Source organism: Clarias gariepinus, chromosome 25 (assembly GCF_024256425.1).
Source record: "Clarias gariepinus isolate MV-2021 ecotype Netherlands chromosome 25, CGAR_prim_01v2, whole genome shotgun sequence".
Classification (NCBI taxonomy): domain Eukaryota; kingdom Metazoa; phylum Chordata; class Actinopteri; order Siluriformes; family Clariidae; genus Clarias; species Clarias gariepinus.
Genome location: NC_071124.1, coordinates 9,216,635 through 9,243,503, shown reverse-complemented (window position 1 = coordinate 9,243,503; position 26,869 = coordinate 9,216,635). Strand labels below are relative to the sequence as shown.

Genomic DNA, 26,869 nt, shown 5'->3' with positions numbered 1-26,869 from the left:
TCTTAGTACGAATAAACGTTTTCTACTGACTTACTACCTATCTGGATGAATTATGTTTGGAGTTTTGAATCGCTACAACGACGTTTCAAGTGGCACCTTAACAATGAGGAGTTTACAGTAATGACCACTTACCCTATAATATCCATGTTCATAGATTACATTTTACACTAATCACAATCCAGTTTAAGTAAACAATAAAACATGATAGAATGCGCTATTATAGGAAAATAACCAACAACAGGGTGCTAAGAGTCTTCTAGCCTTATGCCATCCTGTTGTTAATTTTTTTTCCTAATAGTATATCATATCATGCCTGATTTATGTAAACTGCTCAGTGTTTCTTGATGGCACTCAAAATAATAACTCAAACTCACTAAGTTGATTATTTTCCAATACCAGTGCGTTCCAATGGGGTTTATTCTTTTTAAACCACAACAATGTGTCAATTTATTTTCTGCATTCTTTAAAGAATTAGATGTCATACTGTTAAACATAGGTAATAGTTACTGTATATAGGTAATAGTTACTGTATATTTAATGTTAAACATAAAACAAATGCCTTTGATAGAAGTGATAACTTATTTTATAACAGATACGAACAGTGAAATGGTTAATCTTGGGTAAAGCTTACATGAGTTTGACCCTCACCAATCATCTGCCTGGTTTGCCTGTCTTACCCTCGCACGTTTTATCAACATTTTCATGCTTGAACAGTCTCATTGAGTCTGAGCAAACTAGTGATTGAAAGGTAATTAGTGACCCAAACCTAACTGAGCAACTGTAAGTTAACCTAGTGAGTGAAAGTCATTCTATTGTCAACGCTATAATTGTGCTGTTACTGATTGTCTCTGCTTGTGACATTCTAATTATTTCTACTTTCATGCCATAGCAAGCTGAAGCGACAAAGGGATGCCAATCAAGGTGCTTTTTAGATCATTAATCCACACACAACAATTCTCCTATCAGTCTGATAAGGGAGCTCGGCTGGTATTTAAGCGGCTTTTCATCACGTTGTTGATCATTCAGTTAATATTAATACAAAATTCTTTTTAATTTTCATGTGTTCTTTTTATTTTCAAGATGTTAATGAGAACCCGTATGGTCATTATGCCTCACTTTAGTGAGCCGAGTCTTTGATATTTGCAGTATTTGATGATAAACATGCCTAAAAATTGTTTTCAGATTATCCCAGATGTTGTGGCGTCATTTTACCAACGGAAATTAGGGAGCAAAATGTTTAACAGGTTCACTTGCATATAACATTTCCTACTTAAAAATGGCAATCTGATGATGCATGCACAGCACCAGAGTGGGGTGTGATGAGAAAACCATAGACAAATAAGGATCAGCATGTTTATCACCAGTATGTCAGTGGCAAGAAATGTTACTGTCAGATGTTTAGCTTGCTGTTCCTGATTTCGATGAAAAAAATAACAAATTATATCATGCCTGTTAATAGTTTTTTTTTTTTTGCTTACAGGAGTCATTTGAAAAGAATGGATCATTCACAATACAGCCATGCTCCTGAAAGTGAGAATATTGCACGCCTCCGCTTAGTCTTGCATCATCTTATGCTTTAAACACTTTAAGAAACTTTTATTTTCTCGTCTTGCGCACCTTATGTCTAGCTTTTCCTTTTTTTCATCTGGAAAGATTAGGACAGGCAAGGTTTCTTACACTGTCATATTCAAGTCGTTCTCTGTCTCTCCGTATCTGCTTCCATCCTTCTCTCTTCCTCCATCCCTCTCTCACTGCCTCCCTCGGCTGGTCCCCTTACAGATGGAGATTAACTTGGAGCCTGAGCCCCATCCGTTTTCCTGACTGTTTGTTATTAAGGAGATGGATGGCAGCGCGCAGTGCCAGGCCGACGCAGCCACAATTACACCAGGCCTTGTGATAGATAGAGGGAGGGAAAGAGAGAGAAAGAGAGAGAGAGGGAGGGAGGGAAGGAGGAGATGGTGAGGGGGAGACAGCGAGAGGTGCATCTATCACACCCCTTAATCTACCTGTCACTCTGGGCACATGGCAGGGAAAAAGAAGAAGGCTGAGAGGAGAGAGCAGAGAAAGGGGGTATGAGAAACAGACAGAATTGTAATGTGGTTTAAAAAAAAAAGGGTGTTAAAGTAGTTTTCCGCAATGTGTGTTACTGCTAAAACAATTTAAAAGTTATTAGCCTGTTAATTGATACATGCTTGTAATTGTGTATACAGGATATAGTATTTAACTTAATAATAATAATCCATTAATAATTAATGATCTTAATAGGGCTACTTAAAGGTAACTTATACACGTCATCACTCTTGCATGTCACATGGTCTTATGGTCGCATGTCATGGGTTTATTGCTACTGCAGTTTTTCTAGCATTTAATTTGAGTAAAAAGGCCAACAATCTAAAACAAGGCCGGGTTAATCATCAATATCTGTTAGCACCAGAAAACAACAAAAAACCAAAAGCCTTTTTTTCTCGGCCACTATTTTTCATTAATATAATTAAATCAATTAATGTCATATAATTTGACCAAAAGTTTGTAGACACCTGACATATTTAGCTTTTTGAAAATCCACTTCCAGATGTAGTCTCATCCTTGCTCTTATAATAACCTCCAATCCACTGGGAAGCCTTTTACTACATTTTGGAGCATGGTGGTGGGGATTTCTGCTCATTCAGCTAGAAGAGCATTAGTGAGGTCAGGTGCTGATGTGGGGTAAAGAGGCCTGGGGCGCAGTCAGCGTTCCAGTTCATCCCAGGGGTGTTCAGTTGGGTTGAGGTCAGGGATCTGTGCAGGCCATTTGAGTTCTTCCCTACCAGACTTGGCAAACCATGTCATAATGGAGCTCACATTGTGCATGAGGCATTGTCAGGCTGAAACAAGTTAGGACCTCTTAGCTCTGGGGAGGAAAACTGTAATGCTGCGGTATACACTCACTCACTCACTCGTCATCTATACGACTTTATACTGTGTACAGAGTTGCAGGGGGGCCTGGAGCCTATCCTAGGTGACTTAGGGCATGAGGCGGGGTGCACCCTGGACAGGGTGCCAATACATTGCAGGGCAAACACGCATATACACACATGAATTCACACACTATGGGCAATTTGGAAATGCTAATAAGACTAATCTTCGCTTTTGGACTGGAGAAGGAAATCTAAGTACCCAGAGGAAACCCACCAAGCACGCAGAGAACATGCAAAGTCCATGCACAGAGTCTGGAATCGACCCTGGAACCAGTGACAGTGCTAAACACTAAACCTCTGTGCCGACCTGCAGTATACAGAGAAATTCTATACAATCGTGTGCTTCCAACTTTGGGCAAGAATTACTTATAAATCTTCTGGTCCCACAGAATTCCACAAAAACTTTTGGCACTATAGCTTTTTTTAAATGAGAAATTCAATGTAGAAGTAGTAGAGATACGATAACATCTTGACAATATTAGCATGCAAGGTCAAGCTTAGGAGCTTTAATCAAAGTGTAAAATTAAGGAGGTGAGAAAGCTGGCTAGACTAAAGAAGTAATGTGTTGCTGCACTATGATGAAACAAGGGCTAAATCCCACTGGCAATACAATAAGCAGGTAGTCGAATGGCATTATGGGAAATGTAACCATTATCCAAAGTGAAAATCGACCAAGAAGTTTAACTTCAAGACGGCAATGAAAGCCCTTCATGAAATTAATAAATGAAAGTAAATGTAGCTTGCCAAACTAACAATACTTACAATGTTCGATAGATATAGACATCATAGAAAGTCTTTTGGAATAGAAAACTAGTATATACAGTAACCATTAAGTATATAAGTACTATACATGTACAGTACTGTACCAGTCAAGTTTGCACACCCCATCTAATTTATTGTTCCGTTATTAATTTTTTTACATTGTAAAACAATCCTGGAGATTTCCAAACTATGAAATAACACATACAGTATGGAATTAGGCAACCAGCCAGTCAGTTGTTATTTTAAGACCAGAAGGTCAACTGTTCTGGAATAGTTCTTGCTAGAACGGTATTGTCAGTTGCATTTGCAAAACCCATCAAGCACAATGATGAAACCGGCTCTCATGAAGACCATCCCAGGAAAGCAAGACCAAAACTTACCTCTGCTGTAGAGGGGACGTTCATTTAGAGCTACCAGCCTCAAAAATAATGGCTTTACATAAGAATAGATATATAAGTATATTACCATAAGTAACATTTAAACCATCAACTATACGAAGAAGATTTTTGCATATTTTGAATGCCATCAGCATTGTTTTACAATATAGAAAGAAATAAAGATCAGGACAGACCATAGAAGTAGAAGGTGTGTCCAAACCTTTGAGTGGTAGTGTACTGTATATAGCAAAAGTTAAGAACCTTTTATCATCATTGTAACCATGTACAGCCAATACAGTACACAATGAGGCAAAGCAACATTCCCATAGGACCATGGTGCTACTGTATATAAACCAACGCAGAAATACATGAGATGTTACAGAACTCTACATGAAGCACAAACAGTACAATTACTACTAAAAACAGTGCTAGCACCCACAGTACTGTAAGGGCAAGTGATGAGCGTAGTAATTGCTGTCGTTACAACATGCTAGGAAGGGATGTGGCTTCACACTTGGGCTAAATATTTTCGACTTTCCCTTTAACATCCTCCGTGGCATTTACCTCCCAGGCACATTTGAGTCAAACCAGCCCAGCAAGAGCACGACACGAACTCTGTCTGACCTAGTCACCTCATCACTGGACAGGTTGTCGACATGCAGTTGTTGTCTCAACAGTATTTCTAATATTATTCTGGGTCTCTTTGAGCTTTTGATGGTTTATGTTTGCTGCAGCTGTCGATTGGAAGCTTTCACACTTGCTAAGCACGGATGACCTGGGTCTACATTAAGTTGTGGGATTGAAACGGACTTGGAGATGAAATACTGTCACCGAATACGTCAAATCTACCCTGAAATACTTACCTAAAAAGATAAGTGCTGTAATGAGTGAAAGCATGGGTTATTATCTTATGTGCATGCATTGTGGTACAGTTTGAGAGCAATGTTGTGAAAGAAAGTAATCCCAGGTTCTCCCTTCTCCTCCTCTCACACCCCTCCTTCTCTTTTGCTGTCCAAAAGAGTGAGGGATGGGATGAGGAGGGATTAATGCTCTTCCGCTGGCCATGGGGATGATAGATGGACAGATGTGGGGAAGGACAGAAGGAGGGGAGGAGTAAGGAGCAGGGCAAAGGAGAAACGCTAAGTCAAGTGGTTCATAAATCTGACTCAAGGTCTGGTTTGCATCACACGTACACCGAGTTTTGGCGAGGTGTTATAATCAGCAAGTGGATTATTGTAAACTGCAGTAACAGAGAGGGGTTTTTTTCTCTCTCTTTTGCAGCAATGAGAGCTAGGAGTAGTTTGTGTGCAAAAGTGTTGGATATGCAAACAGTATAATTGCTGAAACACCTTATTTGACCTGTCCCTGAGAGAGCATCAAGTAGCATTGTGTACATGAATTTAATAATATACATATTTACTTAAAAACATGCACAGCCGATCATTACAACATTACTTTGCATACAAATCCGATCGTAAAAAACATGTCTGCTGATTTAATTAACAGATCATGTTTTTGTAATATCACAGTTTAATGAGCCGCGCCATCTGAATCTCGTAAGCCAATTAATTCTACAGCTTAGTATTTAACTTAAAGTTAGTATGGATACATTTGTACCTGTCTTTTAAATATATGAAGCTTCATATGCATCATTTTGTTCATTTATATTTGTTTGCAAGTTTGTGTTTGTGTGTATGTGTGTGTGTTTTAATCAGCATCTGGAGTCATCTGTAAGTGCTGTTGTCTGCAGCCTGGTGAGGATCAGATAAAATGCACCCCCAACCACACACACACACACACACACACACACACACACACACACACCAACCCACACACTGGCCCATTCCATCCCTCCTCTATCCATTTGTCATGGGGCAGCTGTCAGGCTGCTGTGATTGGTTGTTGTGGGAGACAGATCGCCGATAGGCTCTGATTAATAGTCGTAGCTCTAGCTCTTGCTCATTGATCAAGGGAATGAGCGAGAGAGAGAGAGAGAGAGATGGGGAGTGGGAGGAAGAGTGAAATCAGAGAGAAGCACAGTATTTTCAAGCTTCCAGACTCAGCTGATAATCAGATTGTGATGATGAGATAAAATTCTATGTTGTGCAGGTTTGTTAAGGCTTTTCCCTTAGATTCTTTATAGCATCTCACTCAACTGGTGAACAAGGCTGCAAAATATTAAAGTCATACAAATTATACAAGTTTATTATGCATGTTGCATGTACAGTAGCAGTGGTCTGAGTTAAACAGATAAATTCATTGGCCAACCCATTCTATTCCGCTTTTTACTGTATTCAGAGTCACGGGAGGCCTGAAGCCTAGGAGACTTAGGGCACGAGGCCGGGTACACCACTTCATCGCAGGGCACACACATATACAGTATACACACACACTACAGGCAATTTGTTAATGCCATTTAGTTTAATCTGCATGTCTTTGGACTGTGGGGGGAAACCAGAGTACCCAGAGGAAACCCACCTAGCACAGGGAGAATGCAAACTTCATGCACACAGACACGGGAATCAAACCTGTCTGGGAATCGAACCTGGACCCTGGAGGTGCAATGCGACAGTGTTAACCACTAAGCCACCATGCCGCCTTTATAAATATCAGTTTATTGATTTAGTATTCAGGCATTCAAAAGTAACTGGTGTATGAAAAAGTACCGAAAAATTATAAAAGTATTATAAATAGATATGAATTGTGTTAAAACTTTTAAATAATAATAATAATAATAATAATAATAAAAATAATATTAATCATCATCATCATCATCATCATCGTCATCATCGACCAAATTTTTTTTTTTAACATACACACAATTTTTGTTTTGTTAAATAAATTTGTGTGTATGTTAAAAAACTTTTTTTTGGTCGATGATTATTCATTATGATTCACAGCCATTATGGAAAAATTAAGCATTATACACTTATAATATATGTATACACTAATATATGTTCACCTTTAAAAAAAACAAAAAACATGTCATACTTTGGCACAAATGTCATCAAAACACATGAACAATATGTGATTGTGTACTACAATAAATTAATCATACGTATAAGAAAATCTGAGATATAAAACCACATGTACTAAATGTGGAAAAGTACTGTTTTATTTATTTCACACCCACAGCTTGCATAAAAATAAAAACACTTGCCCTACATGCAGAAATGCATTACATGGGGGGAAAGAAATGGGTGAAACAACCTGTGAAGTGTCTATAAACCACAATAATAATTTTCACATACTGTGTTGCCATCATGTGCCATAATATTTCATTACATCACATCCTTTTCTTTCATATTAAAAAGATCAATAAGGAGTCCTTGCACAGACATTATGAACAGACAGTATGAAGAATGATATATATAAATATTAAACTACATTAGGAATACAACCGATGGAATTGTTAGCCATTCCTCTTAAGGCTTGTAATTAAAGGTGCACCATTTCTCGTTTTTAAGTCGCACCATGTAAAAAATATTAGAGATGATGTCATCATCTGTGAGGATAACAGTTTAGCTGCCTTTAACAAAATATTTAATGACATTAAAAGTATAGTCGCAGGCCTCGAAATGTGTTCACACTTCTTTTGTAGAGTGTAGGTTAAGATTACTGTTGTTCTTAATCCACCTGCAAAACAATACTGGAACCAGAACATTTACAAAGGTGAACTAGGGTATACAATCAATATTATTATTTACAAAAAATTATAAAAGTAAACAATACCATGCAAGCTGTACATTAAAAATGCAGATGTGTTGTGCGCATATTTTGATGTCAGTAAATAATTCTAAATAATTACAGTAAAATAGTAAAAGTGCATATTTTTATGTCAAGTTGTTTTATCACCTATTGTGATTTTTAAATATGTGGGAGCAAAATATCTGAAAAGATTAACCTCTTTTTTTCATTTTTTTTAAGTAATTCAAGATAAAACTGCATTTTCTATTTATTTGTTAGAATGAACCCTTTGGATATGAACAGCACTTTTAATTTTCATTGTCATATGCACTGGCTAACAAACATACTGTACCTTCATAATTTGAAGTATTCAGTACATTAAGTACATGTAGATTCAGTACATACTGTACCACATGCCTGACTGAACTCATTTAATATATAGAAGGAGTCTTGATGTTACTGCTCAGGGCTGAAATGGATGAGGTTGTTTCACCTAAGCATAGAGGAATGCACTGCATATTCTACTAATTAACAGTCAATGCTGTATACGTTTACCACAGTGCCTGCATGGTGTGTATAAAGAAAATACTTAAGCATAGTTTTTGCGGAAAGGTCTGAAGAACTCTAAACTGAGCTTCTATTTTTGAGCAGAATTACTTTTTTTCAGTACTTTGTTTGTTGGACAGTAAGTTACTTGGCCTGCTTGTGTGCATGTCTGATAAATAGTCTTATAAGAATAAATAGGAAAAAAAGTTTTCTTTACAAAAAAAAACAAAACGATTTTACAGATCCATTATTCTGTCATTCTTTTTATGCTTATTCTGTTTCTTTATTTATTTCAATGAAAAAATGTAAGTATTTTCTAAACTTTAAAAAACCTTTTTTTGAAAACCTTTTTTTTTTTTTTTTTAAACCTTTTGTGCTTTAAAATAGGAAATTGCTTTTTATTGCTTTTAAGTTCACTAAATAAATGTAAGGTATACACACTTACCTGCTCTTTTCCCACTTTAAGAAACTGAAATAAAATATCATTATTGTTGTTGTAAAATAAATGAATTTAAATAAATAAAAGTATTGTTTGAATATCTATGAAAATATATATTATTGTATGAAAATATAATATTGAATGTCCTGACATCTGTAAAGTCAGAGTCTCTCATTAAATGTTACAGTTATCCTACTGTATGGTATAACTCAAGCTTGAGGTGTCAGATGTGGATAACTGTTACAAGATGTCTTCACGACTTCAAACCTTTGATGATTGGTACTGGTAGGTGGCATGATCTGATAAGGTTAGTAGATATGGCTGGGCTAGGAGATAAATGGATCATGGTTATCCCAGTGACCTCATAACCCCTGACATCATAACATGCAGGGAAGTAAATAATAGATTGTTTAAATAGATGTGTTTAAAAAGTGATTTGTAGTAGGTTTATGCTTGTAGGCATGTTATTCATAGTATATATACATATATGCATTCATACATACATACATATGTATATTTGCTTATAAGCACGTTGTAAATGTTTTATGAAGTCCTAATGCTTTATCGATGGACGTGCATGCACGAGAGAGAGAGAGAGAGAGAGAGAGATTTTTTTTTGAAAGACAGTGAGAGAGTGTATGCAAGTTAGTTTGTGTGTGTGTGTGTGTGTGTATGGACCCTGGTTGCTCTCTCTCTGTGGGGGGGTCAGTGATGGGAGGTCATGACCTGGTCGACCCTGGGGGAGTGGAGATCATCAATCAGCAAGAGGCAGGACTGAGCAGCAGGAGCAGTACACACCCCCTGTCCCCCAAACCACCCCCAGCCACACACACACACACACACACACACACACACACACACTCGGACCAACCCCCTCCCACCCACAGCCAAACAGATGGCCATGGGGCAACTGGCTGTTCCTCACCTTACACTCGCTCAGTCACAAATAGATTTTGCAGATTCTGCTAACATTGATTTTCTGTTTCTGATCGTGTGCGTGTAGTATTTCATACGGTCCAATTTGTATCCACTTTGCATGAATCCATTAGCTAAATCCTGCGTGCTGAATGCCACAGTATAGAGATATCACAGTGAAATCCCTTGTGCATAGTAACATTATGCAAAATTGACCTATACGCAGAAGATGACATAAAGTTTGTACCACAGATTTGACCTTGAAGAGCTTTGACATATAAACACATAAACGGCTCATGCAAATTAAAACCATTTTAGCTAAGTGACTCAATTTTATAAGGACTGACACAGTGGTGTGGATAAATTGTAGTAAAAGAAAAAATATGGAGGGAAAATGTAGTGATGACATTTTCTATTCTTTGCAAGGGTCAAATGTGAAACTTTAAAAAATCAATTTATGCCTTTTTTAATAGACAAAAAATTATAAATATTTTATATTCTGTAATTCTGCTGTAACATTTCTAATTATAATTTGTACTTAAAAAAGATACATAAAATGCACATTTACTATTCAGATAATGGCTCTCATTAAAAATGTCACAACATGTATAGTATTTTTTTTATTTGTTTTTTTTTCTGATTTAAAAACAATTAAGAGTTATTATTAGTTTAAAACATGCTGGAAGCTAAAAAAAAAAATGAAACATTGCACTAGGATGTAAAATTTTTATGACCACATAGTAATAGTATATGTCTAAATTCACAATTAACTAATCATCAGTTATCTGGTTTGTTTACAGCTGGCAAGTTGGTTAATGTTTACTGTTTATTTCAGTGAATAAATTCTTAAAAATAAAAGAAATAGACAAATCTAATAATCACACCACACTATATATACTTTATTGCTTATTTGATTAATAAAGCATGATGGAATAATGTTATATTCTTTATGCATGTTAGAATCTTCACTCTGACGTTACATAAATATTACTATACATTAGTAGTGACATCACTCAAGAACTAATATTAATAGCCTTTTATTGTTACACACAAAACCCACAAAAACCTCACAAGCTTGGAAGATCTTTCTCAGTAAGAACCGATTGATATAACTGACATACAAACCACACACATTTAGTGACTATCTATCCGGACACATAGTTGGACACACAATCATATCACACATGCAGCCGGATAAGATAATCTGACAGAAGGCAGAAGAGAAGGTTCACGGTGAAGCAAAGTGGTTCAGTCAGGTGATCATGTTTCAAGCGTGCGGATTGGTCAGAGCGTGTGCAGTCATGCTGCACTCTTCAGCCACATGACAACATGCCTTTCAATTTCCTGCACAGAGAGGAAAAATGTGAGAAGTGTGTGTTTGTGGTTTTTTGTGTGGATGTGTGGAAAGATGAAGATAGAGAGAGTGAAAGAAAGAGAGAGAGAGAGTGAGAGTGTGTGTATATGTGTGTGTGTGTGGGGGGGGGGTGTTACGTGAGGGTGGCTTTTCACCCAAAGTATTACCGTAATCAATCTTTGTTCTCACACATGCCACTACTGTTTCCCCACAGAATCTATTTCAGTTTTTGTGCTTCCATCATTCTCTCTCTCTCTCTCTCTCTCTCTCTCTCTCTCTCTCTATCACTTACCTTCCTGGCCTGGCGCAATGAGGGCTTGTCCCTGGAGTGTGCAGGGTTCATATCTGCGCAGTGAGCAGCTCCGTGAATCACGATGGCTCTGCCCTCATCCACCCCGGTCCCATTATGCACAATACTTAGCTCCATCCATGGGTCAATGTCACCTAAGGTGATGAAAAACTCTACTTAATCACTTATTTTATATATATATATATATATATATATATATAGCTATAAGGAGTCATTTTTTCTTTAGCCACTGGTCTGTACAATTAACCGTACAATTAATCCACACCATCTGGCCAGTCACATTTTAAAAAAAGAACAGAGCTGTGATATAGAAAACTAAATCTCTTACCTCTATTTTAACATTTTCCTATGAACTATTAATGAATAACATATTTATGGAAATCCTTATAACAGCTGTGTGTATATTCGTCATAAAGCTAATGTAAAAAAAAATCTTCCTTTTTCATATTTAGAAATGTCATTGATTTTTTACTGTATTATTTATATATTTATTATGTACATATTTTAAATGTTCCAATTATTATTATTATTATTATTATTATTATTATTATTATTATTATTATACATACTCTTTATTGAAGGTACAATTAACAGCCAAGGTACAGCCATTGTGCAAGGTACAAATTTTCTCCAGTCTGGGACTCATTTTAAAATATGTCCAATGGAACCTCAGGAATTTTTTTTTTTTTTTTTAACATAATCTATCTCAAATGTGTAGATTAATATTCTAGATATTTATCGGACCCATGAATGCATTTTATTGCATTTTTCAGAGACAAAAAAAATATTACTCCCTTTGTAACATTATTTAGCTGTTACTTGTTTTTGAGTCTTTAATTGAAACTCATTCAATTAAATTTAATAAAGCAGTTACGCAGTACAATAGCTAAAAAGTTTTATATGCTGGTTTGTGATTTCCACCAGTGTAGCAAAGATCAAACACAAACAAACAGATAAATAAATAAATCACAGGCCCCCTGCCTATGCTCGAGGAACCCCTGTGGGCCCACAGACCCCATTTTTTAGAACCAGTGCCCTAGGGAACCTTTTGTAGGGCTCCCCTTTTTATCATTTACCCTTTCCCATTACAAATACTCTTTATGTTCTTTGTCATGGGAAATGATTCTCTTTTTCATCCAAAAATTCTTTGATGTTCAATGGCATCTTTTAAAAGAAGGTTTAATTTTTTTTGTTGCACCACTATCTATGTATTACATAATAATCAGCACATTTTTCCTGTGTTCCTGTGATATTTCACTATTACCATTGATGTAGAGCACACGCTGAGTTTTGGCTTGATGTCCCCCGTAGTACTGGTTGGTGAAGGCGATGTTCATGGGGAGTGTGTCTTCAGGAATCGCAAACAGCTGCAGGCAGAGCTGAGTGTGGTCCTTCAGTGTCACAGTGCGCACGAATGGGCAGCTAGCATCGTCACAGGTCTGATCTGCATACATTATCACCGGTTCATTCACATACAGTACATGCAAAAAAAAAACCTTTAACAATCAATTAATAAATGAATAAAAAGACTCAACATGCAGTATGTTAAAAAAGCATTCTATCTGTAGTCGTTGCAAAAAAAACAAACATGTAACTATCTATATTGAAGACTGATATTTAATAATCATTGGCGGCATAAGGCATATATGAATATTTATTTAGTGCACTATGTTTCAATGCCAGCTTATCAGGACTCTGCCAAGATTTCATCTACAAATGAAACATGAATGACAATAAATTGAAAAAAAAAAAGACACATTATTACACTGTCAGAAAAAAATGTATACACACTTCAGGAAAATAAAAATAGTATGATGCATATTATATTAATATAATATTGATAATATTATCTTATATATTAATAAATAACATATAGTAATAAATTAAGTATTAAAATATTTCTACAAGTTTTTTCTTTTCCTGAGGTGATACTGTATATATAGCAACATGAAATATTCTTTGGTTGTGGCAAAGTAGTTACTCTGTTTCAGAAGAGTCAGATGATTGCCCTGCATCAAAGCAAAAAACAACTATGGAAATTATTAAAACTTTTCAGACAAGAACTGTTAAACTCATGATCAAAACCTGGAAGGGTAATGAATAGTGTGAGCCTTCATCTTGAAGAAGGGAAATATGGTTGGAAAAACCTCCTGCATGAGCATGATAGGAGATCACTTAAACAAAACTCATGGCTATGATTAATAATGAAAGTAAATGTTTACACTCAATGCTAAGGGAAGTCAAGGGATTGGGACTAAACAGCTGTGTAGCCTTAGGAAAACACGTCTCAGTGAGGCTAAACAGAAAAAAAGGCTTTAGTTTAATAGGGAGCATAAAGAATGCGCTGTGGAACATTGGGAAAGGGTTTGGTCTGATTAGTCCAAATTTACCCAGTTCCAGATTGATAAGTGCATCACGGTAAGAAAAGATGCAGATAAAGTGATGCACCCATCATGCCTGCACAAGCCTGTATGGGCAGTGGTATTCTGTTGGTCAGGTCTAGGTGCAGCAACATTATATGCCCATACAGTATGTAGTCAGCTGACTATATGAATATACTGAATGACTGGATTTTTCCATCTATGGATTTTGGGCATATGCCCAAATGGCACGGGCATATTCCAAGATGACAATACTTGGATTTATTGGGCTCAAATTGTGAAAGAGGTTGAGGTTGAGATTTGCCACCATATAATACAGAGCTTAGTTGAAGAAAACTTTACATAGTGGTTCGACTCTTACATCATCAACACAAGATCTTGAAGAGAAATTAATGCAACTCTGGATTGAAATAAATATTTTTATATTTGTATTATCCAAACTATGCCACAGCTATTATTAACGTAAAAGGCACTCTAACAAAATATTGTGTGTGGGTAGGACCCAATATGTCAGAGCAGAACATAACCCACAGCAACACGCTGTCTCCGCCAGCTTGCCTTCTTCCCACAGTGCATCCTTAGTGATACCATCTCTTGCCCAGGTAAGATGCACACGCACCCCGCAATCCACATGATGTATAAGAAAACATGATTTATCAGATCAGGCCATGTTCCAATTCTCCATGGGCCAGTTGTGATGCTCATGTGCCCATTGTAGGTGCTTTTGGAAGTGGACACAAGTCCGCAAGGGCACACTGACCAGTCTGTGGCTGCACAGCCCCATACACAACAAAGTGATATGCACTTTTTTCAGTAATTTAAACTAGAGTAGCTCATCTATTGAACCAACCTTGATCCCCTATGAACGTTTGCCTTCGTTGCTCATGACCCTGTCACAATTTACAGATTTTCCTGCCTTTGACCACTTTTGGTAGGTCCTGTCCACTGCAAACCAGAAATATTCCAAAAGAGCTGCCGTTTTGAAGTTGCTCTTAAACAGTCATCTTGCCATCACAATTTGGTCCTTGTCAAAATCCTTCAAATTCCTAACCTTCCAGTTTTTTTTTTCCAACACATCAACTTCAGGGACAAAATTTTCACTTAGTGCCTAATATATCCCACATACATGGGCCAGTCTTCACGTGTGTATTAGTAAACCTTGGCCACTCATGACCCTGTTGCCAGTGGGATATATTAGGCAGCAACTGAAACTTTTTTTTTGAAGTTGAAATAAATGGGCATGCATAAGGACTTGAGTGACTTTGACAAAAGCCATATTGTGATGACTTAAGGAATGGGTTAGAGCAATTCCAAAATTGCATTGCTCTAACCCATGTGGCTCTTCCTGGTGTGCAGTGGTCAGGACATACCAAAAGTGATACAAAGAAGGAAAACCGGTGAACTGGTGACAGGGTCATGGTTAGCCAGGGCTTACTGAGGTACATGGGGAGTGGAGGTTGACCCGTGTAGTCTGATCCAATAGAAGCGGTAATGTAGCTCAAAATGATGAAAAGGTTAATGCTAGTTATGATAGAAAGGTGGCAGAACACACAGTGCATAACTGTTATGGTCAGTCATCATTAGGCAGGTGGTTATAATATTATGGCTGATTGGTGTATATACATACAGTACATACGTACTGTGTTGGCAAAATTCATAGAATTTTTTTTTAAATTAGCACTTTTTATTTTTGTTTTATATGAGAAATTTTGTTCTATATGAGAAACACGTTCTAACAGTGAGTTTCTTACAATTATGATTTTGTCAATGATTTCGCTCAGGCATGCAATGAAAACGTTGTTGCAAAATTCAGATATACTAGCACTGCATGCCCAAGGTGAAATGAGCTCCTCAATCAAGTGCTGCTTGTTTGTAACGGTCTCTTTTTTTCCAACTGCAACTTCAGAATTGCCCATATGTTTTCTATTGGATTTATGTCGGAGCTGTTACCAGGCCATGGTAACACTTCAATGCCATTAGGCTTAAGGAACCGTGTCACTTCTCAACCTTTATGACACGGGGCTCCATCATGCATGAAAATAAAATCTCTTCTTCCTGTTATTTCTTTTTTTTGCACCCAGTTCGCAGCTGGAGCAGACGTTGCTCAAGACTAGATTTGTACTGCTGCTGATTCATGTTATCCGTAACCATGTGAAGGCGCTCATGATGCTACGTATCATTACTTGAGTTGGGCGTTGGATGTGCTAAACTATGCAGTTGTGACCTTATCTCCTCACAGACTATCGTCTGACGTTATATTAGTCGATCCAGGCAAGAAGTCTCTTTCAGATGGTTTGTGAGCTTATAATACCCTGCAACTGTTTGCTTGATACCATGCAATTCCTTTTGCATTTTCTGGCCAAAACGGCATCATTCCGAGTAGCCGGTTAGTATTCGGTTCTGAGGCCACTTTTGCCAGATCGATTGGGCGACAAACCTTTATCTGCTTTCTGTTTCTTCTGAATTCGACTGATAGCTGCCATGCTAACTCCAACCTTCTTGGAAATTCCAGACCTATTTTAGACAAATCTCAATTTCAGTATGCTTTTGGGGTATTAGGTCACACTCTTTAACCTATTATTACCACAATAATGCTTGTGTATATGCTAATCATCAATGATGCCATATTGGCACAAAGTATGTATAAAAGTAACAAAAAGTACTTTTAAAAAAGTACAATCACAGTAAACCATTACAAACAAACAGTAACTGATTGAGTATGCCTGAAAGTTGCAGGGAACGTGTTCGTTCTATGCCTAAACAAGTTCAATCCTTGAATAGAAGCCAAAGGTTCTATAAAAAGTTGCTGAAAAAAGTCAATGTTGGCCATGATAGTGAGATATCAGAATACAGCCTGCTGCGTATGCAGCGTAGTAATCAAAAAGTTCAAGGTTGTTGATCCAGCCTCCAAATTCCCCAGATCTCAATCCGACCAAGCATCCATGGAAAGCACCAGGCAAACAAGTCTAATCCATGGAGGCCCCAACCCCACCCCACAACCCTCAGCACATAAAGGACCACCACTAATGTCCCAGTGTCAATCACCACCGCACTCCCCGAGAGGTTTTGTGCAGTCATGCCCTGAGGATTCAGATCTGCCCAGGTGGCACAATGAGAACACAATATTTGTTTTTTTTTGTTTTGAATTTTTTTGTATTTTTTTTTAGATTTTTATTTTTTTCTGGGTTTTTCGAGCAACCAAGAATATAACAACTTCCATATTTTCCATGTGGAATTATTGTTCATTTCCAGTAATTTCACAAGCATGTGTTTTCTTCATCATTAGCTACTTTCTTTCTTTCTGCATGTCTCCTACGCTTCTGTTCAAGGCCAATCAGAAAATCTACTTGATCTACTGGTGAGAATGTGGACTTTTGTATTATAACTCTCTAAAATCTACACAACACCTTCAGTCAATTAGTAAATCAGTATGATTTAAGTTTTTTGGGAGGAGAAAACGTATTTAGCATTTTTTTCTATGGACTCTCCAGTAAACCAGTCACAGCAGGAACTTTGCGTTTAGAATTTTTAGACACATAAGACTCTTCAGCATGGGCAACTTCGCACTGTCGTTGTAGCATGTCGAGCTGCATTAATACATTGTGTTCAATGGCATCACAACGCATAGTTGTTGATTATTTTCCTATAACAGCATGCTTCATTATCTTTTATTCCTCACTTGATTCTTACAATCACATCACATTAAGCTAATGCAGTCCCTAGATCAGCAGCGAGTTTAATGTCTGTGTGTGCTTATGTGAGTGTGTGTGTCATACAGAAGCCGAACTCTGTGCAGGTCTGGTAGTACCACTGTCTGTACCCGAAGCTGCCCCTGGTGCTTTCATTCAGATTCAGCATGGTGTGTTGGTGAGAGATATCCAGACAACGTTCCTTAGACATAGCACGATACATCTAATAAATAATGTAAAAAAAAAATATAGAAGAATAAGAAGAAGAATAAATGCACTGAGCATGTACAACACTGTAAATACATTTCTGAACATAACATGGGCATTAACAAAAGAAAAACCCATATACATTAAAAAGTTTACTAATGTCCAGCAACTCAGCTGCAAGTACAGTAATACACTAGGATTTAGAATTCAGCAGTGCCACCTTCTGTTCAGATCTTCACCTCTGTCCATTTTCAGGGACTCCCAGTAGTCTTCACTGCTTATTTAGAGAACTCATTTATTACGTTGCTTACACTAATGAATAAATCCCATTAGTGACTGAAAATGAATACAGAATTGTGCCAGACCTAACAAACTCTTAATTACAGATCTAATTCATTGCCGCTTGTCTCAATTAATTACACCAAATACGCCTCTGTGGAAAGCAGTGCTGCATAACTAAAAAAAGTCAAGAGCATAATTTTCTTCTATCAACATTATTGATTAGCCTATCAAATTTCAAAACCCCAGAAAATACCATGAAATAGTATGTGGAAAATATTATACCCGAACTCTTTTGTAGAAAACATGATAAATGTGATTTAAGTTAGTAAGTTATTGTAGATCAATGCATTAATTCATTTCTTTAAAGCATGCATGGTTTACCTCTGCCCATCATTAAATAGTATTTTTTAAAGCAGTTAATAATGAATTCAATATTTTGAATAATGATGAAATAAATGAGATAAATTTGTAATGAATCTTTGTGGTAAACCCAGGTAATCAGGACATGACATGATTTAAGATCATCACTGATAATTATATATATATATATATATATATATATATATATATATATTATATTATATTATATTATATTATATATATATATATATATATATATATATATATATATATAATTATCAGTGATGATCTTGAATAATTATAATAATTATAATAATTATATAATTATAATAAAATATAATAAATATAATAAAGTGTATAATTATAATAATTATAATTATCAGTGATGATAGATATATATATATATATATAAAATATTACAAATTTAAATAATGCCTTGCATTTTTGTCTGATGATGATGATTGTTATTATTCAAGATCATCACTGATAATTATATATATATATATATATATATATATATATATATATATATATATATATATATATATATATATAATATTACAAATTTAAATAATGCCTTGCATTTTTGTCTGATGATGATGATTGTTATTATTATTATTATTATTATTATTAGTGGTAGAAGTATAAGTAGTAGTAGTGGCAGAAAATATGATTTTATTACAGAACATAATTAGAAATAAATAAATATTTTTTTCTTAACTATGTTATTTCATATAATTTTAAAAACTATTTATTTATTCATCTTCTATACCGCTTTATCCTGTCTCAAGGGTTGCCCAGGAAACATAGGGCACAAGGCAGGGCACACTCTGGACATGGTGCCAATCCATCACAGTGCACACCAGAGTACCCAGATTAAACCCGTCAAGCACTGGGAGCACACACAAATTCCACACACAAAGAGGGAATCAAGCATCTCCGGAGGTGCAAGGCCACAATTCTAACCACTACACCAGCATGCCACCTTAAATGAATACTCACTTTTCTTAAAATGTATATACAGTACAAATACTATCTACAAAAGATACCTTGTAATCTAAGTTTATAGAGTACACTGATACTGAATGAAAAAGAGTAAAAGGCAAAATTTCACACCGCTGAAAGTCTGACCAGCCTGTCATAGGCCTCCTCTTGGCTTTGATTGGTCATTATGTCACAGATTTGAGCGATGGTTGGCATCACTCCTTCCTCATTGTACTGCACGCTTCCCATGAAGATGTCAGCCATGCTCTGCACGAGCTCGGTCCAGTCCTCTGGACTCTTTGGCACATCACAACATCCAAAATCCTTCACCACCTTCATCTCATTATCCCCAAGCAGAGCTGCCTTCAGATCCACAAAGGCCTCACGAACACTGTTTAAACACTGAAGAGTAAGGCGATAAACACTTAAGCACACATAGCAAATATAATAAGCAAATGCACAAAGTAAAATGTGCAAACACATAAAGAAGTACACCAGTTTAACATACGCAAATATACACAGTAAAGAACTTCAACATGAATAAAAACATACTGATGGTAATACACTTTAAAGGGGAGATATTGTGCAAAATTCACTTTTTAGTCATGTTCGGCATTCAGATGGGTCTTCAGTGTATGTGTGTACAAAAAAGAAAAGAAAAATGCCAATTAGATTCCTATTGTGACCACATATAAGAAACTCCCCTCCCGAGACTTAATGCCCCACTCTGTTAGTCTGTGCAGTGCTGTGACTCAGAGGAAGCTCTTTTACATAGTAACTGAAGTAGTGCCTTCGGAGGATAATTGAAATAAAGGGAATTTTGAGACATAAAAAAAAGCATTAACAAACTTTGCTGGAGTTCTAAGAATTATGTTAACTTCTTAAATTACTAGTAAAACATGTAAACACACACATTAAGATTAAATTCCCACCTTATAAGAGCCACCTACATCCTCTTCTGTAAGACTATGTGCAACCACCTAGTCAAAGAATTCCAACGTCATGACAGGTGCAATAATATTACACATTCACAGCATTCTGACAAAGATGTACCTTAGCTAAAACTTGGCCTTTTATTGAAATATATTAATAATTGTTGTATGGTGTGTAAGATCTTACCTTGTTATAAGCAGAAAAATCCAGTTTGGCCTGAACGGGAGCCGAGGATGCTACTGCCCCATAGACGAGGTGAGGGAACTACAACACCCCAAAAAAATAAGAATTACGATAATTAATCTACATTAATGAGGAATAATGTCTCCAAACATGTGCAAGTTTTGTAAATAGGAAAGGAAAGGTAGCAGTCAATGCTATAACAGCCCATGATAAAAGATTACAGGTATACAAGCATTTATTCACTTCAAACTCGTCACATAGTTTAAAAAAAAAAATCTTTCATAGAAGGCCTATTACACAAAATTAACTTTTAGACATTTTTTGATATTAGATGGGTCACCAGTGAGAATGGAAAAACAAACCATAAGGGAAATTTTTTTAACTTTAAATCTTTTATATGGAAATTAAACAAGACAAATAGTTTTTAGAATTTATAGAATTTTTTTCCTATTGTGACCTCATATAAGAACATTACCCCTCACCCCCACACCCCACTCCCCGACACACACCCCACACCCCCAGCAACTCTGCTGTTTTCTGTCAGAGTGGAGTCTAGCAGTAGCTCATTTACATCGACACTAAATCAGTGGATTTGGAGAAGGAGTGAATAAAAAGTGACTTTGAGATATATATATAAAAAAAAGGAAAACATTATCTGAGGATTATTTCAGCTGGAGCATTAAGAGATACACTTTGAGGGACATCTGGATTTATGTTAACTTTATGTTGAATTTATGTATTTTTGTAATGGATTTATGTTAACTTTATGTTAAAGCATAATAATAATAAAAAAATCACATGTACAATGCAACATTTTGTTAAACTGCTTATACAGTATAAGTTAGCACTATTTTAATGGTTTTGTTCAATATTTCTTACATTTTCTATAACGACAGCTCTGACAATTTGTTTTCAGAAAAAGTACAGTTTTAGCTTACATCAATGCACTTGTTCTAATACATTATTGGTTCTTCAGTAACAAACTTGTGCAGGGATGTTTATAGTGGATGGTGTTTAATTGTAGATAAAGTACGGTTTTCTACGAGGAAAGTATCCAGTGTTGGTACTTTGTAACAATCAGAGGTAAAGCTGTAACTTTAAGTGCTTTCTGAAATAGGCAATGTCTAACACCAGAGTTTATATTACATTTATAGCTGCTATAAAGTTTTTGATTATGGGATCTTGTTTCATGGATGTTCTACAACGTTCCACGTAACTCTAAATGATTTTTTAACGTAATTCACAGTCATATAAGAGTAAAGGAAACACTGTAGGATGTGTCGGTATTCGAAACACATCAACTTTAATTTAATAATACATCAAACCATCCTGACGATCATTCCTGTACCATTCCTTAACAGGATGCCTGCTTGGGTTTTATTCTTTACATAGATTTTTTTATTACAGGTCTTTACAACTCAAATAGCATTGCCATTCTGTATTTAACCTCGGTGTATCTAATCACAGCCCCGAACTCTCTGCTCACAGACCGAGGCACTCAGTGGCCAGTTTATTAGATACACATGTACATGAAAACATTAATGGAGCTTTTAAAAGCACTCAATTAGCATGAATTAAAAAGAAGTGGGTATAGCACATCAACATTGATGTAATGAGGCAATGACATGCAGATGGCAGGGGCAGAAACTGGTGTGTTTTAAATTTCTTTGGATTTATCCTGCCTTCTGTCAATAGTTCAGGTCAGGGGTGATAGTATAATGGAGTGGGGAATGTTTTCCTGACACACATTTGGTGCCTTGAGACCGACAGAGTCTTGTTTTATTGCCATTAAATAAACAGCCCTGTTGCTGATTACAAAGAATGAATACAAAAATACACTGTGGAAAGTTAGGGTTTGGTTCGAGTTTTATCCTGTCCATCAACACTGCACTTGTTTTATTCTGTAAATGAATAAAATCCTTTAAATCACCTTTCACCTAAAAGAATCAATCACTTTCTGAATCATTTATCACCTTTCCCCTGAACCAGGCGGAGAGAGCGCCAGCATACGAGCCCCCAAAACTGATCCAGATGTTCTTGTCAGTGAGGGCATATTTCTGACTGATAAAGCTGTGGAAAGCAGCCAGATCTGCAAGGCTGTTTGAAATATATATAAAAAAAAAGATGCACATAAGAAATCTGTGGAGATTTTAATGCCCCAAATGTGTAATGTGTAGACACTGCTGATGATGGCCACTCACGCCTGCTGACTAGAAAGGTGCTGCAGATTCAAAAGCTCCAGGCCACCAGGATTGATGCTCGAGCCGTAGAAACGGTGTTCGAGGGCCACCAGGAGTGCTCCATGCTTCTTTGCAATGTCCACATGGTGACCTGAGGGGACAGATGAGCATCCGATTGAGTTTAGATTTCAACAACAATGAAGTGTGTTGTTACTGTACGTCTGATTAATGGGCCAATATGAATTAATTGCGGATAAGATAAAAAATGATCATAGCATCATCTTCATGATCAATTTAATGAAATAAATAAATACATTATAAATACAAAATCGCACACTATTACAGTACCTTAACTGTATTCTGTATTACTGGAATCCCAAATAACAAAAGGCCATACTGTACATTAAATTGCAGCTCTGTCTCTATATTAAACTACATCTCTATATTAAACAGTAAAAAATAAAGTACCAGCCAACAAGCTGAATTTTGACAACGCGCCTTCACCACTAATGTAGAGAAACACTGGACCATCAGTCTTTTTCCAGTACGCTTCATTCACAATGTATTTCTGTGGCATAAAGAAAAGCGAATGTAATAAGACTTTACATGCTGTAGTTACATAATTATTAATCATGTCGTAGAATTTTATCGTCATCTTTTTTTTATTATAAATATTTGACCAGCTGATCATATTTCCTATTATTAAATAACATATTTTGATACCTGAAGAAGAGTGTCCGTGTTTCTGCTGTTAAAATGGTCAAGTTTCTGGTGAATCTGACCCTCGGTGAGATGAAATTCGTGCATTATCCGCAAGCGCTGATCAGCTCTTCGTTCATGAACTGAATGCACACGTTCCTTCAACTTCCAGAGCACACGTCCTATAATGAGGGATTAGGAACATTTCTGTATAAATATAAATATCACCTAAAGTATTAATTATGTTATGAATCCATTTATCATTAGCAATAAAGAGTAGAGTAAAATCTTGTAAGTGTATCAGTTCAGCTTCATATGCTTTAAATATCTGTGTAATATCACTCACTCACTCATCTTCTATACCGCTTTATCCTGTATACAAGGTCACAGGGACCTGGAGCCTATCCCAGGAGGCTTAGGGCACACCCTGGACAGGGTGCAAATCTATCCCAGGGCACACACACACATACTCATTCACACACTATGGTCAATTTGGGAACGCCAATTAGCCTAACATGCATATCTTTGGACTGTGGGAGGAAACTGGAGTACCCAGATGAAAACCCACCAAGCATGGGGAGAACATGCAAACAGAGACGGGAATCGAGCCTGACCGGAAATCGAACTCGGACCCTGAAGGTGCAAGGCGACAGTGCTAACCACTACACCGCCTGTGTAATATCAGTAAATATAAATAAAAAACAGACCACAGTGGGAGGTTTAATTATTTTCAGGTTATGTTATCTACAATATATATGGGTATATAGGGGTTATCAAAAAGTTTCAAGATTTAAACGCAACAGATCTGGACGCTTTCACCGCACATCTTCCTTCAGGCGTCTTACAACCTGGCAGTAGACTTCGCTATTGACCATCTGGCTCCTGGGGATGAATTCTCAATACATAATGCCGCAAATATTTTTTAAGTCAGACTGTTGCTTCGTCTCAGGGTCGTTCCCATACACACAAGTTTCGTCATTGGTAATGATCCTCGGGATGACAGACGGGTCATCCGCTGCATGCTGGCAGACATTGACACAATACTTCTTCCGATCCTGGGTCAGCAGACTAGGAAGCAACACGGTGCATGTTTAACTTACATGTGAGGATTCCCTGGACTGTTCCTTATAACACACTGACAATAGCAGCAGTGTTGTAGTTTACTCTCCAATGATTCTCATGCACAAGTTTGAGGGTTGAGCTTGTTGAAGGTCTTCCTGATCTCTCATCGTCTTCCAGTGAAGTTCTTCCGCTCTTGGATCGCGTGTGCGACACAAAACACCTTGAACAACTCATCACGACTCAGCCGAATCACATCAAACGTTTCTGTGGCAGAGTTGCCCAGTTTCATGCAGAATTTTACAATTGCTCTTTGTTCTAACTTGCTGTCCATGATGAAAATCACAGAGCTGGTAATGCATGTGGTCAGAATAGCACCAGTTGCAGAACACTGACTTATGAAGGTTGGTGCTCCCTGTGACTGTGCTGCCATCTGCTGGCATGTTGCAAAACTAGTCTCGGAACTTTTTGATATCACCTCAAATAAAGCATTCGTTATGAAATCCAGTCAAGGTTGGTTAGCTGGCTAATAAAATCTGTGCAACATAATGAATTAAACTCAATTTTAAAACACTTTTTTTTATATTAAAACAAAAACAGGGACGACAATAAAAAAACATGTGGCCTTAATGTTTATCTTTCTTTGCAAACAAGTGCTTTAACCTCTGTATGATAAAACCTTTGTAAAGTGCTTACCTTGCACAAACAATAGTCAAATGTTGTTGGTAGCTACACGTTATGTGATATGTGTCTAAGAAATTTTCGCTTTTGGTGATATTCAGTACACCATGATCTCACTGGGTTCAGGTTTCATTAAAAAAAAAAAAAAAAAAAAATGAATGCTTGAGTATTAAAGGCATTAGAAATGCTAAGGAAATATCCACCCTGACTGACTTGAATCATCTTTACGTTTCTTGCTTATTTAACATGATCTTTAGTGTTGTCTAGGATCTATTGTGTAATATATTTCTAATGATAATATACAGTACAAAATACAAAACTACTGAAAATTGTATGAAATTCTGAGTTGACTTTGTTCAGTATAACCTTTGGTTAACCTTTTCATACACTATAAACAATGACCTCTGACTACTGGAATAATTTTTCCTCTTGATCGCAGCTGTAACTGTATTAGCGATGCTCATTAGAGGAGCACAGAACCATTATAATCTCATTAGAGTGGGGTGATAATAAACACCAGAATCACTAAATACATTACAAATAATTTAATATAACATATTTCATGCGTTTCAGGCTGGAGTTTTCATTTAATCCAATACTTCGTTTAGCTTCCCTTTATGCTTAAAAAGAACAAGTGTATTATTTTACACTGCAATTTTAAGAATGCAAAATATTTATTCTTTTATTTTGAGTTTTTACTTCTTTGTTCAAAGTCAAGGATATTTATTATACAATGCTTAAGAAAGTGCAAACTTTTTCTTAAAAAAAAACAATATTATTTTGTAATGTACTAAGCAAATGACAATTAGTCTTACCTGAGGAAGCAAAATTAAAACCAAGGATCATCACTGTACACTGGACCATGGATAGAGCCATGATGTGAAAGATTTCCCTACTAAAAGTAGGATTGAATATTCTTTTTTTTTTTCTCTTTTTCTCTAATCAACTAAACACGTACTTCTGGTATTCACTTCGTGCAAGCAAACCCCGATCAGAAGTGACTACAGATTGTAGAAGATTTAAGTATCAGTTTGGCATCAGCACTGAGCTTTATGTTGTCTCCCCAACTACATTAAAAAGAAGCAGCCACCAATGCGAACTTAAAACCAGGATGCTTAAATAACCATATGATACCCATGCTATGGTCGCCTATCATGTTACATAAATTATTGGCACTCTTCAGAGAAAAGAGCACACTTTAATATATAAAACAAACATTTCAAACATTCAAAATGCAACAAATCATTGCAACAAAAGAAATTCTGTGGTTAAATCTCCCCTGGGTATATTATAACAGCACTGGAACGTCTTCGGCAATGTCCAACATGTTTGGAGATCTTAGCATTGTAGGTTAAGAAGAAATGAGAGCTTCATATAATTTCAAGGCCATGTTGGAGACTAGTTTTGTTCGGCTACATGATTAACACCCTGAAAGAGGTAGCCAACTTTTGGGCTAAAATCTTTTGATTAGAAAAATGTATCCTTAAAAGTCCCCAAAAACCATATTTCACTTCATTATTTTATACACACAATAAAATAATTTTGCCATAATGCATAATGCACAGTTCAGATGCATTTTATGGATTTGTACTCAGCAAGGACATCTTTTGGGAAAAGTGACTTTCAAAACTGTCCTTTAAGATTGCGCTTAATAGTGTCAAATGTGCAGTAAATTGTAGCATTTGCTACGCGCCCTTATCCAGAGTCACATGCAGAGGGTTTGTATTTTTTCTAAACATACACATTGTTTTGTACAGGTCAACAATGACCTGTCTAGTTGGTGTAAATAAATCACTGTTTTTCTAAATAAATGGATTTGTACACTGCAACAAAAAAATTTAAATAATAATTATTATTATTATATATCCTAGAAAGGAAAAATGT

At 36.4% G+C, this 26,869-nt stretch overlaps 1 protein-coding gene across 1 annotated transcript; it reads right to left on the bottom strand.

The window, feature by feature from the left end:
• Nucleotides 1-10,982: 10,982 nt before the first annotated feature.
• On the bottom strand, nucleotides 10,983-23,353 carry LOC128513438 (thymus-specific serine protease). Its single transcript, XM_053487191.1, has 11 exons — nucleotides 23,270-23,353; nucleotides 23,015-23,114; nucleotides 22,568-22,697; nucleotides 22,340-22,463; nucleotides 20,370-20,447; nucleotides 20,183-20,230; nucleotides 19,383-19,652; nucleotides 17,505-17,640; nucleotides 12,612-12,791; nucleotides 11,330-11,481; nucleotides 10,983-11,027 (listed from the first exon to the last, which is right to left on the bottom strand). The coding sequence occupies exons 1-11, from the start codon at nucleotides 23,351-23,353 to the stop codon at nucleotides 10,983-10,985; spliced, it is 1,347 nt and encodes a 448-aa protein (XP_053343166.1).
• Between the last annotated feature and the right edge of the window lie 3,516 nt (nucleotides 23,354-26,869).

Excerpts from the sequence above, each read along its gene's own strand:
- LOC128513438 (XM_053487191.1), bottom strand. The coding sequence starts at position 23,353 with ATGCACGAATTTCATCTCACCGAGGGTCAGATTCACCAGAAACTTGAC. Across the intron at positions 22,698-23,014 it reads AAAATTCAGCTTGTTGGCTG|GTCACCATGTGGACATTGCA; the intron begins GTACTTTATTTT and ends CTGTCCCCTCAG. Across the intron at positions 20,231-20,369 it reads ATTTTTCTGCTTATAACAAG|GTGGTTGCACATAGTCTTAC; the intron begins GTAAGATCTTAC and ends TTCTTTGACTAG.